The sequence below is a fragment of the Haliotis asinina genome, chromosome 14, assembly GCF_037392515.1.
Source record: "Haliotis asinina isolate JCU_RB_2024 chromosome 14, JCU_Hal_asi_v2, whole genome shotgun sequence".
Lineage (NCBI taxonomy): Eukaryota > Metazoa > Mollusca > Gastropoda > Lepetellida > Haliotidae > Haliotis > Haliotis asinina.
In genome coordinates, this window is record NC_090293.1 from 18,128,604 (window position 1) to 18,144,708 (window position 16,105).

Sequence of the window (16,105 nt, forward strand, 5' to 3'; positions counted from 1 at the left end):
TGGGATCGCTTGTGAGTTTGTTAAATTATTCTTGTTCTTATCTTTTTGTATGCATATTTATTTGCCATGACGAATAAAGTGATTGAATTGATTTACATTTGTACATGTTGCAATTTAAAGATCAATACTGCCGTAAACGTTTATTGCAAAGATATATTGTTCGTATGTGTATCCTACTGCAAAATAACGATGTGTTAAGCACCGTGGTCGTGTTGGTTCTTGGTCTTTTCAATGCTGACAGATGTGTCGAACACTCGGATAAGTCAAACTTTCCCCTTGGACCCGACAAGTTCGACACAACAGGGTTTGACTGTATGTGCATGTTGAAAGCCTGGTTAAAGAATTAGGATTCGGTCCTCACCAATCCAGACCAATGTGGTGATAAACTTTATTGCAGGTGTGTGCAGGGTACTGTTACGGTCAAGATACTTATGGGTTGTTGTTTTTCCAGATCTTGAAATCCCTCTCCCCAGCAAGATGATGCACGAGACAAGCATCGTGCCTGAGGACACAGTTGATTATGACAGTTTTGATGAGCAAAACTATGACCGACCTACAGAAAGATGGGCGCCCCTAGGAGCTGCTGTCAGCCCTACACCATCGCCATTAGAATCCAGGTAAACTGATGCAGTTGCAGACCAGTGCCCCGTTGTTCAAAACAACCTTAGCTAAGATCAACCTTAAGCACTAAGGTTAGAGTTACGATCACCTTAAGAAAAAGATACGCCTGTTGCACAAAACAACCTTAGGGCAACCTTAACTTGGGCTCCAACCTTAGCCGTAACCTTAACCTGTGGATGCCGATTTTCGTTTTCAGGCGCACATTTTCATAATGTTTGAAAAGTGAACGTTGTGCGAGAATTGCGCTAGCGTGGTCCTGGATCTGTGTACGGCTATAAAATTAAACAGAAATGTAGAATATTTAATTTCCCATCCGTTGGTATAAATATAACTGCGACAACCTCAGGGATTTGAAAAATAGATACTGCTAAATGTTGTCCAAAACTTTTGTGTGCGTTAAAAATCATTAAATTTCTCCGTTTTTATCGTGTACCTTATTTAATAAAAGCACTCTGCTACGATTTTTTAAATTTATCATCTTTACGAAAAGTGTGAGGGAAGAAAATACAGCCTAATGTCAGAACGACATAAGTGTATATGAAATGGATTTATGTGTTAATGCACAACGTTATACGCTCAATATTAAAAATGGCCCGTAATAAATGTCAAAAATGGATTCTCTTCTATGCCGTGTACAGGGAGATGATGCACGCATAAAGATAAGGGGACATAACCCCGCTATGCTTTACATCAGGTCAGTGTAACTAAGATCACATGGAGAGAATTTGCTGTGAATACGGACTGTATATTTTCGTAATGTTTTGTACACAGTGAACAAACCTATTCCAATACAAAGTTCCCCAATGTGAGCAGAGACGTTTTGGTAGTTTCACAGTTTGTAAGGAAAGATACCAATGTACAAACTCGCACCTGGTCAAAATACGCAAAATATACATCACAATACTGAAAGTGCAATCGGAATGATATGAACATTGTGTTTACTCTTGTTCAACCGACCTTCACCTCAAAGAAATTGCCTAATATGTGCAACAATGTTGACGTGTGACATCACTACCCATGACCGATTTCTTTCAAAATGGCGGCTTTGCTGACAAAGGTACATCGGATTTTGCGAGGACTCTTGCCTTGATTCAGGGATCTTTTGAACATAAATATGAGATGTAAGTAATCAGAATTATTCTGAGTATCTGTGTTTTGTTATATGTTTTTATCGTTTTCAATGTAAATGACGGGAGAAGCCAGAAATGCCGATAAGTACCGTTGTCGTTCTGCTTGGTTTTACGTCAGTCATGGCGTCACGTTGCACGGAAACTTTGACAGTTGCCTATGATTCATTAAATGATTGCATTGTATATTTTTTTAAGCTGCTATTTCTTGCTGCGATACTCTTTAACTTAATATTCTAGGGGTACTTAACCATTGTAAGCAATGATTACACGCTGGGTGCTGGAAAATTTCCGAAAATGCCACGTAGTGTAAAATCGGATTTTTTCTTTGTTTACATTTTAAACGCACAGTCTTTCGAGCACCGCGTTCGTTCCCGTGCGTTTTATGTAGACAGTTGGTGTTGGTGACAAAGACCATTTGTAATTTTATTCTATGATGTGTGGAGAATTCAATGATGCATTTGTCGCAGCAGACTATGAAGTATACGTGATATAATAGGCCTCTCAATATCGGCCTTGTCGAAACGTGATTTCGTTAACACTATCCAATATGGCGGAAAGAGCACTAAGTGTTTTTTCGAAAACATCCCAACCAATCCTTGGTTCATCGGCGACGTTTCAGAATTATCATAACTGGTTTTCATGAAAACTTGATATCAGTGATCATCAATATGCTATTTTTGACATTCCCATTTCTGTACACTCTCTGCTTCCTCAAAATAAAAGCAGCCGCCATAAACCCTTTCCAACCTTAGAGACGCTAAGGTTGGGTCGAACCAACCATAGTTATCAACCGTAACTTAAGGTTAACCTTAGCTGAGGTTGTTTCGTGCAACGGGAGGCTAACCTTAGTAAAGGTCTAAGGTTGAAATCTTAGAGATAAGGTTGACCTTAGAGATAAGGTTGTTTTGAACAACGGGGCACAGGGCAGTAGCATTGACATTTAAGGACATGTTAGTGATGTCAGATTGACCAGTGCTCCGTTGTTCAAAACAACCATATCTCTATAGGTCAACCTTATCTCTAAGATTACAACCTTAGACCTTTACTAAGGTTAGCCTCCCATTGCATGAAACAACCTTCACTAAGGTTAACCTGAAGTTAAGGTTGTTAATTAAGGTAGGTCCGACCCAACCTAGGCGTGTGTAAGGTTAGGAAGGGAGTATGGGGGCTACGTTTATTTTATACGAGATTAAGCTTAGCCCTTAATGAGTAATCGGTAGGGGTTCACAAGGTTCATACACCATTTCTGTAGTCACTGGTGCTCTTGGCTTTACGCTATCTGGGCAAAGGTGGCTTCCTGTCTGAGATCAGGGACCTCCACGGCCTTGACAAGTCAACTGTCTCAACCTTGACAAGTCCATGCACAGCACAGCCAATGCTTTTTGCATGGTGCTGAATAACATCCATTTTCCATGGCAACTGCAAGAACAGATAGCAGTTAAAGAGGGCTTCTAGAAACTAGAAGTTATGGTTACAGCTAAGGTTGGAGTCTGAGTTTTGCTTGCCCGAAGGTTGTTTTGTGCAACGGCATATCTTTTTCTTAAGGTGATCGTAACTCTGACCTTAGTGTTTAAGGTTGATCTTAGCTTAGGTTGCTTTGAACAGCGGAACACAGACCAGGGGCCCGTTTCACAAGACTCTCGTAAGCCTAAGGTCTCGTAACTTTTCTCGTAGCATTGGTACCTCCTATAATGAAACATAGGAAGCAGGAATGCTACGAGGAAAGTTACGAGATCTTAGGCTTACTAGAGTTTTGTGAAACAGGCCCCAGTAATATATGATGGTCCAGGTAAATAATGTCTGAGAGATTTTCAGATTTTCTACGTTTTCAATGCTCTCATGGTGCTAAGATAGTCTTAAGTGCCGTACATTAACATAAACTTATACCTGCCTTAGCGCTAAGAGAGGTTTGAAAATAAAGGCCGAGATCAAGAATGTCGGAGGAACCAGGTAAGTGATGTCTGAGAGACCATGTCGGTGAATAAGGTCAGTAATGTTGGCATTAGCATTGAGACTAGGTGAGTGCGTTTACAGTGCTTGGGGTACCCTGACTATGCAAACATAAAATTACCTTTATTTAGAGCTATGACAATGTAGCCAGGTTATTTGAAGTGTTGCAGGTGAAACCATATTGATGTCCCCCATTAAAGACAAGACTTGCCTAGTTCACAGTTAAATTCCCTCAGCAGGCACCTTCACTCCATTGTTATTATTGTTTTGTATTCATACAGCCAGAGATGACACAACTTTATGGACGATCAACTTCTTTACTTTAACAATTGTGACGTTTTGCAACAGTATAAGAACCTATACTGAAATGGTGCATTTGTTAGAATAAAGAAGTTGATCATCCATGAAGTTGTGTCATCTCTATACCAGCAACTTCTAGAATGCCACTCGAACAAAAAAAAATTACTAAGACCAGCTGTTAACGAAGAAGACACCTTTCAGTAACTGAAGTTCGTTGGCTCTGTTACTATGCTAGACCCTTGATCCAATAAGCATTATAAGGGTAATATTGGCAAGCAACCTTAACCAAAGCTACTTACATCCACCAAATACTTTAACTGAAATCTGATTTGTCCAAAACGCTTGTATGCATTCCTTAGTGATTGCTTGGATGGAGGTTGCTTGCTAGACAAGGTAGCCTCTAGGAGTCTACTTAAGTATTTTGTTGGTGACGCAGGGTATAACGTAAGTTGTTCACTAGTTATGAGGGAGCCATGGGCTCATGTTCCCCCGAGGTTTGTTTATGTTCCCTGAGCCCGCAGAGCAAACCTGTGAACAACATATTTATCTTACCGAACACCTGAATTTTAATTTTGAACTGTTTGAAGCACTTCTGTGAGTGCGAGGCGAATCGCCATTTTGCAGGTGACACAGGGTAAACAGATTTAGAGTTATCTCCCTTCCATCGATTTTCAATTGCAAAACATTGGTAATTTCCGTGCTTGATGCGTGATTCAATGTTATTCGAGATAAAAAAGTACTACCATGAAGCACCATAAGAGTTTGGTTTCCCCAGCAGTGTATATTGAAAATAATACATCGCCTGTAAGCGGGGTACATTGAAAATAATAGAATAGCGCTTAACCAATCAGAAAGAGACGTTCATGTGTGAGGTAAGATAAACATCTTTGTACATATAGCAGTGTTATGGTCATAAATATATCCACTGGAGTAAATATTTAGATCTTTTCATATGAAATGCACCACTTTTGATGAATAAAACAGTGCTGACATCCTGATACTTATATTTGTATTTTTACTCCCCTACTTCATAAATATTTGAATTATGTGTTTTGAGTTTGATGCCCATTGCATATGTGGTTTATGCACGTTTTTATGTCACAATAACTGATACCTGGATACGCTAACAAACCTAGAGGCTTTTATGCACACCACCCCAGTACATTATACCAATAGCTGGATCCATAAATGAAAGAATTTAACAACAAAAGAATGATACTGAGAAAGAATATTGAGAGAACATCATACATTGTATCTGATATAGGACTGAATATTGAATATGTTTGTTACACTGTTGGTTATACCAAGCTATGAAATGAGCTGGAGCAGAAAATCCAGTTATGCTACCCATAAAAAAATTACAATCACTTCAGCACCCACCATATATTATGTATAGATATATGGTTACGTCGAAGAAAGATTTCTCCACTATCTTGAAGGAACCAACTGCAAGCCTTATGCTGATGAATTGCAGGAGGATCATGCTTCAAATTGCTAAAAAGCATGTGCAAGTATAGTGCACATGAACAGCTGAGTGTGGATTTTAAGTTTTGTTAAGAATTCACAAATTTTCACCAAGTTTCATTATTTATTGAACTCAGGACAATAATTTTTTCAACGTTCCAAATTTGCTTTACAATACATCAGTTCATGTGTAAAAACCTTTAAACAGTATGGAATATTTTGCAGAATCTTGTTTAGAACAGTTGACAGAGGCAAGTGGCTACATTTACTCTAGAGAGTCTAAATTATTTATAGTATATAAACTAGAGTTATATTGAATCTATATGTAGTGGTAATAATCAGTGGAAACGTTTACTTTTAGAATTGAACTGGTGTAAAGGCTTCAGAACATTACTATTAGTTGAGATATTCAATGTAGAGTAGTTTTAACATTGTGTACTTGAATAGGAAAATACATAGTTATTATTAAATTACTATTATTATTAAATTTTGATATTTCTGACATTTGAGAAGATGGTGTTTAAATGAACACTTGAATGTTTCCAAGTATGTTTGATTGAACAATGCTGATCAGTTGACCACTTTCTCACTCTTATTTACTGGTATCTAGTCAACTGATCTGGACGTTGTGGATGATCATAGAATGCAGTTAGTGTGGTATGTGTCCAGTATTCATAGTGAAATCTGTGGATACTCCTTCCAGTATCAAGGGGCACTCGACCGAGGAGATTCAAGCACAAATTACTTTTGCACTTACGTCATTGGTTTATATTGAGCTCCTTTTCAATGCCTGTTGACAGTAATCATTGAAATGATTACTGTGTGCACTGGTGCTTGACCTTAAAAGATTGAGTTGTTGTACTGTCTTATTCAGGACAGCCATGATGCAAATATTTCTAAAAACCTTTGCCTGTCCATTATGTCAAAAACAGTGATATGGAATAATCATTTTGGGTAACTCTTTGAAGTTATTTGCTTTTTTCATGAATGTGCACACATATCTTTAGTATCTGTGACCCCCCAACTTGCTCCTGAGGTAACTCTCACTTGTTTACCATTTTAACATTCCACAGAGGTAGTAGTGTTCAATTCACACACACGCACTCACGCACTCACGCACGCACACACACACACAGACACACACGGAGACACACACACACACTCAAAAAAAAAGAGTAGTAATCCTGTGTGTGACATTAAAGCACATTTCTCTTCACCTCTTTGCAGCCACATGTCTGAGACAGAACAGCTGAAAACCCTGGAGGAGGAACAGGAGCAGCTCAACTCCTCCCTCTTGGCTCTCACAACACACTTTGCCCAGGTCCAGTTCCGACTCAAACAGATCGTCACAGCAGCTCCAGACGACAGGGAGGTATGTATAGCAGTAGGAACGAGTGAGTGTATATTCCAGCAATATTATGGAGAGGGATACCAGAAATGGGCTTCACACATTGCACCCATTTGGGAAATCAAACCCGGGTCTTTAGTGTGATAAGTGAATGCTTTAACCACTAGGCTGGCCCTAGGAAGTTGTAACCAATTTGCTGATGCCATAGCGTTTGATTAGCTAGCCAGTTCATGAACTACATGAGCTAGAATTATTGACGAATACAAAAAGTAAGTACAGCTGTCACCATGACATAAATACACGCCATGTTGACTACCTTTCCAACATATAGTGCTATCTAATCAATGTTATACATGGTCACTCACCACCTGTTTTCTCTCATACAGAGCTTGCTGAAGGAGCTTGAGGAGTTTGCCTTCAAGGGAATCCCAGATGTGAGAGGCTGCAAGGTGCAGGATGCTCAGATCCTGGAGGAGATGGTATGTGCAATTCTGGATTGTTTGGTTTACAAGGTTCCATGCTGAATGATCAGTGTATCAAAGGCAACAGTCAGTAGCTGCCTTATCCACAAAAGGATGCTGACATCTGAATCTGTCACTGTCAAGAGATTCTCATTTGTTATTCATAAATATGGCTTATGACATTTCATAAAACAGGGATTCTTTTTGAATTAAATTTTGAAGTGTTCATCAAATGTGAACATGACTTAAGTAATGGTTTATTGACTTAAATGACTACAGTTGATGATTCATAATACTATTGATGGTGTTGTAGACTTTCCAGTGGTTGATCCCTGATTTCAACCTTACTTAATCCTCATTCTGTCAGCTCAGTACTAGTGCCCATGGAAGTGTTTCAACAAACTGCTTATGGCACATTGATTTAACCACAGACAATTTGGGCTCCCTTATTTCATTAACCTGACATGTTCATAATTCAGCATAAAAACATCAAGGGCTCCTTTTCTTAACTCTACTTTTAAACGGGAAAGATTTCTTTTTATCCCTAGACTCAAGTAACATAAAACACCACAGTTACACCTGAAGACACCCTAATTCCAAGCCTGCCATGATATATTTTTACTATGCCAAGGCATCACTGCGCCAGATCACTCATACAAGAACTGTTAGTTTTGGAGTTTTGGTAATTTAAGCTAGGTATGCCAGTTTGCAGATCTTCTGGCAGACCAGTGCTAATATGGTTTGAGTTGGTTAGCTGCAAAATCTTCAGTCCTTTTCAGTCTTAGAATCTGGGCTAACCTCTCTTAGGTCAAGGTTTTGTGCTGAATCTGATGTTCTGATCTTGTAGAGTGACAAGGAGCATGAGATAAAGATATCTGAGCAGAGGGAAAAGCAGAGAGAGCTGATCCAGCAACTCAAGTCACAGCTCGAGGACCTGGAGACATATGCTTATGAGGTGTGCAGTTTACCTATAGAGGCATGATAAATCTAGCACATCATGTAAGACAGCATCAGGACAATGGTTCAAAACGTAACTGGCACCTGTGTTCATGATTATGGATCATCTGAGGCATCCAACATCTCATTGCAGAGTTGTGTCCCTTTGGCTTGTCTGCCACCATTGATTGTGGGTACTAAACCTGGTTCTCCAATTCTGTCTCTCGGTTTGTCAGTACCATACCTGTGTTTATTGGTTTCACCAACGTAGGGAAATAGCTACTTCCATAACCTTTTGAACTTTCCTCCCACATTAGACTGACATGTTAGCATGCAAATGGAATACTTTTCAAATTGCCGAGTAAACCCATTTGCTCATTTATAATGGAAAGATAATCATCATTGTTTATGAGGCCAGTGCTGCCGAAATAATTCTTTAGGGCAGTGTAAGATTAGGATGGGAAGTTTTCAAGATGTTTCCTATGGAATGAACTGCACAATTACTCATGCTAGATATACTCTTGAAATCAGCTAGGTGATGCCGCCTCTTCTTGATGTTACAGACTGGAGACAAGGAAGTGATGCCAACCAACCAGCTGATGGAGAAACAGAGAGTTGTCATTGATGAACTGAAGCACAAACTGGACCTTGACCTACAGAACTTTGACAGACTCAGGTATGCAGCATTGATGCCTGGTGCAGTATGACTTTTAAAACAACCATTGCTTTAGGGATCACAACACTGTGATTGATTTGAGAAATCACTGCCTCAGATACCCAGGGGCCTACATCACAAGACTGTGAAAAGGGAGAATTATGAAATTTATGAAATTCATTGTTTATGCTCAGGGATTGAATGATGAGCAGTCCCTTGTAACATCTTGTTTTCAAACTGTTTGGGCCATTAGTATTTAAATCACTCTTTAGATGTATTAGAAAGAAATCGTAGAGCCTTCTCATGGCCCAAATGTTAAACACTAAAACTTAATAGATTTTTAAATTCACTTGCCATGGAAGTAACAAAACTCAGGTTTTTGTGTGCAGTACATGTCAGTGTATCCCAGATCCAACTTCTAAGTTGTATTGTGTTCCAGCACGGAAGAGCTGAGGCAAGTTGTGGACCATGCAATTGGACAGGTGGGTTCTGCTGGGAGATGCCATATTTAGTCAATGAAAATAGGACTAAGTTTGAACTTGAATGTACTTTCAGGTGCCTTTTGAATGTGGCTTGTTTTTCGTTTTTTTCTTCATCTTCTTTTGTTTTCTTTTCTTTTTTGTTTGACCTCAGGAATTCAGTGATTCAAGTCCATACAGTATCTGGTACTAAGTTATTCAGAAATTCATAGATCACAGTTAAGTTATGAGTTAAGGGTCATGGGCTTTGTCCTGTGGTATTGAATGTATGATGACTTTCAGATTGTGAATCCAGCCAAGGTGAAGGAGAAGCTGGTAGACCAGCTGAAGACACAAATCACAGACCTTGAGAGGTTCATACAATTCCTGCAAGGTACAAAATCTATTTATACACAAATATCTCTAGTCTCTATTATCATAAACTTTTGAACTCTTAGCCTTCCTCGTGCACATTCCTTGGGTTTAGCATACTATTACATCTCTAGAAGTATGGTGCTAAAGTGAAAGGGTGTACCTATGCAGGCATGAAGATCTATATTATGTATGTGTGTATGTATATAAGTTTTATTGTACAAACATAGCATTCAAAATAAACACTGAAAGTCTATGATGTTCATCAGGATCCTGAAGTTAAAAGCTAAAACATTACTGGTAAAGGGTATGTAGTTTCTTTGAGAGATTGTTGATATAGAAATGAATAAATAAATAAATACACAATGAAATATTTCAAATTCAGTTTATGGGTATCTCAGATTGAAATGTTACTGCAGACAGAGACGGTCAAGGTTCAAAATTGCTTTTAATGGTTACTTTATTGAAAACTTTCTTTGAAGTCATAAGAGTCAAATTCATTCCAGCATCTTTCATTGGTCTGGAAAGTGCTTAGCCAGACTTGCCTTGTCACAGGGCACAATATCCACAGATTGCCTGGTTGTCCTTTTGTCTGTCACTTTAACATCTGGCAGTATTCGCCAATAATGGTTAATAAGACCCATGCTTGGGTTTCCACTACATTCATACACTGATAATGATCGATGTAAGAGGAAATACTGCTTCAAGCTAACTCATTTTACCCAACATATCCAAAGCTCTATGATTCCAGCTATGACATCTGTATGTCTGTGCTCTTTAACTAAATCTTACATTTTGTACAGGGGAGGCAAGCAGCCCTGGTCCCCTTGGGAAGGAGAGATGTTTCTGTCCTGTGCATAAGGTAATTGATGTAACAATAATGAAAATTGTCATGGAAAATAATTGAGCAAATTATTGATTATGTTCTAATATACAGTTCAGTAGCATAAGAATTATTATTATAGTGAAGATAATGAAGATATTCATTAAATTATTGTTTATGGATTTGTATGTTTGCTGTGAATGTTTAGGTATTTGTGTTTCATTGAAAATGCTTAAAACATTTTTTTATAAGACACAAAATTTGGGAATTAATGTATGCATTGAAATGTTTGTTTATTTATAAGATATGGCCTTAAATGCTCCTGAACGTTTTGCTTTTTCCCAACAATTATTTAATAATATTTCATGCTTGTGCATGTTTAAGTTTAATTTCCAGGGATCAGATGATACATCCGACAGTGCTAAGGAATGCTGTGATACGCAACATAAAAACAAATTCACAGGGCCAAAGAATCAAAAGGTGATAATGATTGCTTTCACACATCTACATGTTGCCGTGGTTACATGTTTATGAGGAGGGTGGTGAGGTAGCCGAATGGTTAAAGCATCTGTTCACTGAAGACCAGGCTTCAATTCTCCACATGGGCACTATGTGTGAAGCCCATTTATGGTGTCCCCCACCATGATGTTGCTAGAATACTCACTACCTCATTTATTCTGAGTAATGTCACATCTTAGAATTTATTCACAGCTTGTAAATTATGATGCTTCTCTCTGAATGTGGATTTGTTTATGTTTCAAATCCTGAGATTTAATGTTCCTGAGACCACTTGCATCTTAGAACAAGAACATTCACTAAGTGAATGCATGGGTTTGTGTGAAACCAGTTTGATAAAGAAAGTACCACTCCAGTTTCAAATGTTTCCAACAGCCTATCCTGATCATTGAGCATCAGATAATTCAAATGATTTCACTGCATCCGAGTAGCATGAATTTTTACTCTCAATATTGATAAGTGGATTGTCAGTCAAGACTCAAAGGTTTACATAACAAATCAAATCGCTTGCAAATAGCTGAATACAGCTTTGAACAAGAAGTTGTCTTGACATGTTTCTAAACTTACAAATCATGATTAAGATATTATCATGGCAGTGTTCAGAGAGTAATAGTCAAGATGTCATTGTTTCACAGGCAAAAATGTTTGATAGAAACTTTTATGTAGAATTGTTTTATTGTCTTACTGAAATCAGACACTCTGATAGTGATTTAGTAAACAAATTATGTTATAAAGTTCAACCAGATACTTTGAATTAGTCACACAATAGGAAGTGAGCTTCCCATATAGTGACTGCTTGGTGATATTTACATTTCATACATTCATAGCTAATGATAAAGGTATGGCCATGACTGAAGTTTTTCAATTGGTTGTTGTTTGATGCTGCGCTCAGTAGCATTCCAGCTTTATCACAGCAGTCTGTAAATAATCAAGTTTTGACCAGACAATCCAGTGATCAGCAACACGAGCATCAATCTATGCAGTTGGGATACTGTGAAATGTGTCAACCAAGTCAACTAGACTGACCACCCGATCCTGTTAACTGCCTCTTACAACAACCATGGTTGTTGTAGACCAATTCTAACCTGAATCTTCATGGCTACTTGATGGAAGTACCTTGACAGTGAAACAAATAAGTGCTAATCGATGTAATATCAAGTGTAACCAATGTTAGTTAGGTAGGTTCAGTTGTCCCCCAAGTGTAAATGACAAATATTGTCAGAGGCTGAATACATGTATAACCAACCCAATCTTTGTTCTCCAGCATCTGAACGAGTCAACAGCATCACTGATGAGGAAAGCACTAACAATGCTCCAGATCTATATAATCAGTCAGCTTGGCTGTGGCAGTCGGGAGTTTAAGCGCAACCTGTTGAAGAAAACAGCCAAGGGAAATCACTGGGGGTAAGAGGATGGCAAACATACAGTGCACCCAATCCTTGTGATAGGATGGACATCACGTGATTGTTAGCAGTTCATGATTCCTTAGAGTGGAAAGTTAATCCAGTGACTTCTGAATGTTTTTTGATGACACATTTTCTAAAATATCCAAACGTTCTTATTAAACACCTCACTTATTCATGTTTATCTGTGAAGATGTGTAAATGTGTTGTTGATTCTAGATGGTAAGCTAAACATAGCATTAGGATGCAACATTACATTCTGAACATACTCCAGTTGATGTTTGGCCTTGGCCTTTCTGTTTAAATGTATTGTTGGAATGTTTTAGTGATCTACGAGCCAAAGTTGAGTTAGCAATTGATAAGACCTTAGAAAAGGCCCAAGAACAGGAAGAAGAATTAGAGACAGACAGCGAGAATGAATATTCAGATGACTCTGAGGTTGGTTTGTTGTTCCAGTGTTGTCATATGAATTTTATAACAGTTGCTTGAATTACCATAGTTAGTAGTAATTTTCCAGAGAAACAGAAAATATTTTGTTCTGCCAAAATGGATCCATAAATATGTACAGGATGTACATCTGTTGTGTTGTCTATGACTAGCTGTGTAGTAAAATGAGTTTTAATGTCTGTATAAATTAGAAAGATGCATGAAATGTATAGCTGTAAATTAGTATTTTGATTCTTGTGAAAATTTTAAAAGAGTAAGTAGTGTTCAAAGATTTTAATCATTGTCTTGTTTTTGAACTTTGTGATAGGAAAATATGTATGTTATTAAAAGTAAAATATAGTTTGATGATACTGCATGTTTTGTTCCGGTTGGCAACGTATTGACCTAGTAACATGAATGTTCAACAGACTGTTAAAGTGAGCAGTCAAGCCCTGACACAGTGTGTGCGTCGTGACCTCGCCATGGCAATCCGAGACCTAATGCAGCATGGTCTGATGGAGGTAGAGACAACTATATTATACTACACATATAACACTCATATATTGATGAGTAGAGAATCATGGGAGAGTTACCAAAAGTAGGAAAAACTTCAGGAAAAGGTCTTAAAATTTCATACATTTTGGGCATTGTCCTGAAAAGAAAATGAACAGAAATGACCAGAGTAAAGAAGCCATGCTGTTTTGTATCAAACACTTTCACCCCACTTCACGCACTTCTGTAATAAATGCCCAATCACTTGGTCAACCAGTACAGTAAATTTAAAAATGGTAATGTCTGTGGAGAAATTAAATGGTCTTTCTAGATCAGACTTTATTTCAGACTGACTGCTGTTATATAACTGGAATATAACTAAGTGAAGAGACAAATAACTACCTGAGCAATTCCAGGTTAGGTATCTGATGAGAGTGATGTAATTTCAGATTGGCCAGAGTTCAAGTGTTGTTCCACTTGGTTGTTTCTCCGGCAAGTCACAGAGAACTACTAAGACACTACATGCCTGGGATCTCTTACTGAAATACTATGAAATGAAGGTGACTGTTGCATCCAGCTAGTCTTAGGATTCTCTAGGGGTAACCCAGCGGTTGAAGCCTTCGCATATCACATTGAAGACCCGGGTTTGATTCCCCAGATGGGTACAGTGTGTGAAGCCCATTTCTGGTGTCCCCCGTAGTGAGATTGCTGGAACATTTCTAAAATGTTGTTATAGAAAATGAGTCAGGATAAGGTAAAATAAGAAAAATGGCGGAATGTGTATATAAATAATTTCTTTATCACACAAGGGCAATTATATTTTGAGAAAGAGTTCTAAAGATACATGTATGATATTTTTATTAAATAAAACCAAACACATATTTAACCGAGAGGAATTGGTTAACAGTGCCACAATACCATTTCATGATGAAGTGTCTCAGGTTTGATGATAACTTAATGATTTCATTCCAGTTTTCTTTAACTAGCTTAATTGTTTTATGCTATTTTCCAGCATGGGCGAGAGTACAATGAGTCACCTGCACGGAAACTGTCTCAGTCCTTTCACCTGAACATCGTGGGTGGGAAGCCCATCACAGCTAAACAGACACTGCTTGGTGCTATAGACACAGTCATCACATCGCACACGCCTCTCAAGAGGACTGAAGACTCCCATTTCAAGGCCTTTGTGAGTCTGGCTCTCAAGTAAGTGGATGAAATCATGCAAACTGTATTTTCAAGGGCACAAGTGTTTTCTCATACTGTATATTCTGCAACATCAGGTGGAAGGAGTAAGAGTATGTCCCACAATATCCTGTTCATCAGATGTTGACCCATTCTAAGTGCCTTTTTAAAGATATGAGTTGATATTTTGATCATTCAAAAGCGTTTTCTTCAAGATATGTCCCTACAATGAAATTGTATGACCATCATATCACTTCCCGTGACATCACATTGACATCACTACCCTCTCTGACATTGAAACTGGTCCCAAAGTCCCATTGCCCGACGCCCGGGACAAGTCAGTTTTCATTTCTGGCAATCAAATAATGGTATCTTACTTGCCCATGGACTATCACTTATGGTTTCAAAATGCTAAAAATCTTGGATTTCATTTCATATCTGCATATAATGAAGCTATTAGAGTTTGCACTAAAAATAAAGTAGAGCTAGTAGAGAGTGAAATTATTACTCTTAGATAAATAGTCCAGTAAACATTAACATCACACATTGTGTCAAAAAATCAGGGCAAGTGGAAAATTAGTCAGGACAAGTTACTTTCTTGAAGTCACATGCCCTGTGGCAAGTGTCTTTTCAAAATATTTTTGAACCCCTGCTGTTATCTGTAAAAACCCATTCTTTATGACAGAAGTTCAAAGTGCAAGATTGTCATTGTCCTAATGTTGATCATTGTAAAGTGCTTTGTTTTTTTATTCAAACATGTTGGAAAGGTAACAAATAAAATGGTTGTCAGACATCTTCACAATAATAAGACTTATAATTTTAGGAAACAGGATTCTAAATTGCATTGAATGAATGATATCTTTGGAAGTATTGCTGCTGGTAGGAAGAACTGAAAATGATACTTTCAATCTTCTAGAGCCTCACAAGCAGCGTGAGTTTTACACTCCCCATATAGCTGAAAATGTAAATTAAATGTACATTTATTCATTGACTGTATTAAATTGAGGATCATTAGGATGTGTATTTGTTTATTTTATCACCATTATTATGCATGTTATCATTGACAGTGAGAAGAAGCTGGCTACTTGGCTCCGCCTCCTGTTCCGCACACAGACGCTGATCGACCTGTACTACCAAGACTGGAGCTATATTGCCAGGACAGGTAACTATTTCAGTCTTCAATCTCCTGCTCTGTCTTAAAGCTTAAAGTTTATTGTCAAAGCAATTATTGTTCACAGTGTAGAATTGGTCCCCAGTGACTAGTACGCCTGTTATACAGTCGGTTAAATAAATTTCTACTCCAACCAAGGATCTATGCCTATCCTCCACATGTGTTCAGTGTATGAAGCTCATTGACAGCTTTCCTCCACTATGTTATTGTGGAGATGTCAGTCACTAGTTTACCAGCTCTTGTGATATAAATGTAAAGTCAATGCATCTTTTTGTATAAATATCTATTTTGAGAAGAGTTAATAATGATATGAAACACTCTAAGTGTTGACTTCTTACAGACAGCATATTTGCTGTAGTTTGTAATGATGTCCAGCAGTGTATTATGGTAGATGTGA

General features: G+C 38.0%; 1 protein-coding gene across 2 annotated transcripts in view; it reads left to right on the plus strand.

Annotated features, from left to right (window-relative positions):
- LOC137260972 (RUN domain-containing protein 1-like) overlaps positions 1-16,105 on the plus strand; it is a 36,205-nt gene that overhangs the window by 12,962 nt on the left and 7,138 nt on the right. Inside the window, exons 2-16 of one of the 2 annotated variants that reach the window (XM_067798564.1) lie at positions 452-617; positions 6,693-6,837; positions 7,200-7,292; positions 8,122-8,229; positions 8,774-8,886; positions 9,305-9,347; positions 9,627-9,717; positions 10,499-10,557; positions 10,915-10,998; positions 12,299-12,438; positions 12,764-12,875; positions 13,292-13,384; positions 13,805-13,915; positions 14,368-14,558; positions 15,605-15,699. In XM_067798564.1, coding sequence (XP_067654665.1) covers positions 452-617; positions 6,693-6,837; positions 7,200-7,292; positions 8,122-8,229; positions 8,774-8,886; positions 9,305-9,347; positions 9,627-9,717; positions 10,499-10,557; positions 10,915-10,998; positions 12,299-12,438; positions 12,764-12,875; positions 13,292-13,384; positions 13,805-13,915; positions 14,368-14,558; positions 15,605-15,699 — 1,644 coding nt within the window. Of the gene's footprint in view, positions 1-451; positions 618-6,692; positions 6,838-7,199; positions 7,293-8,121; positions 8,230-8,773; positions 8,887-9,304; positions 9,348-9,626; positions 9,718-10,498; positions 10,558-10,902; positions 10,999-12,298; positions 12,439-12,763; positions 12,876-13,291; positions 13,385-13,804; positions 13,916-14,367; positions 14,559-15,604; positions 15,700-16,105 lie in introns of both variants that reach the window. The other variant, XM_067798563.1, reaches the window with a different exon arrangement.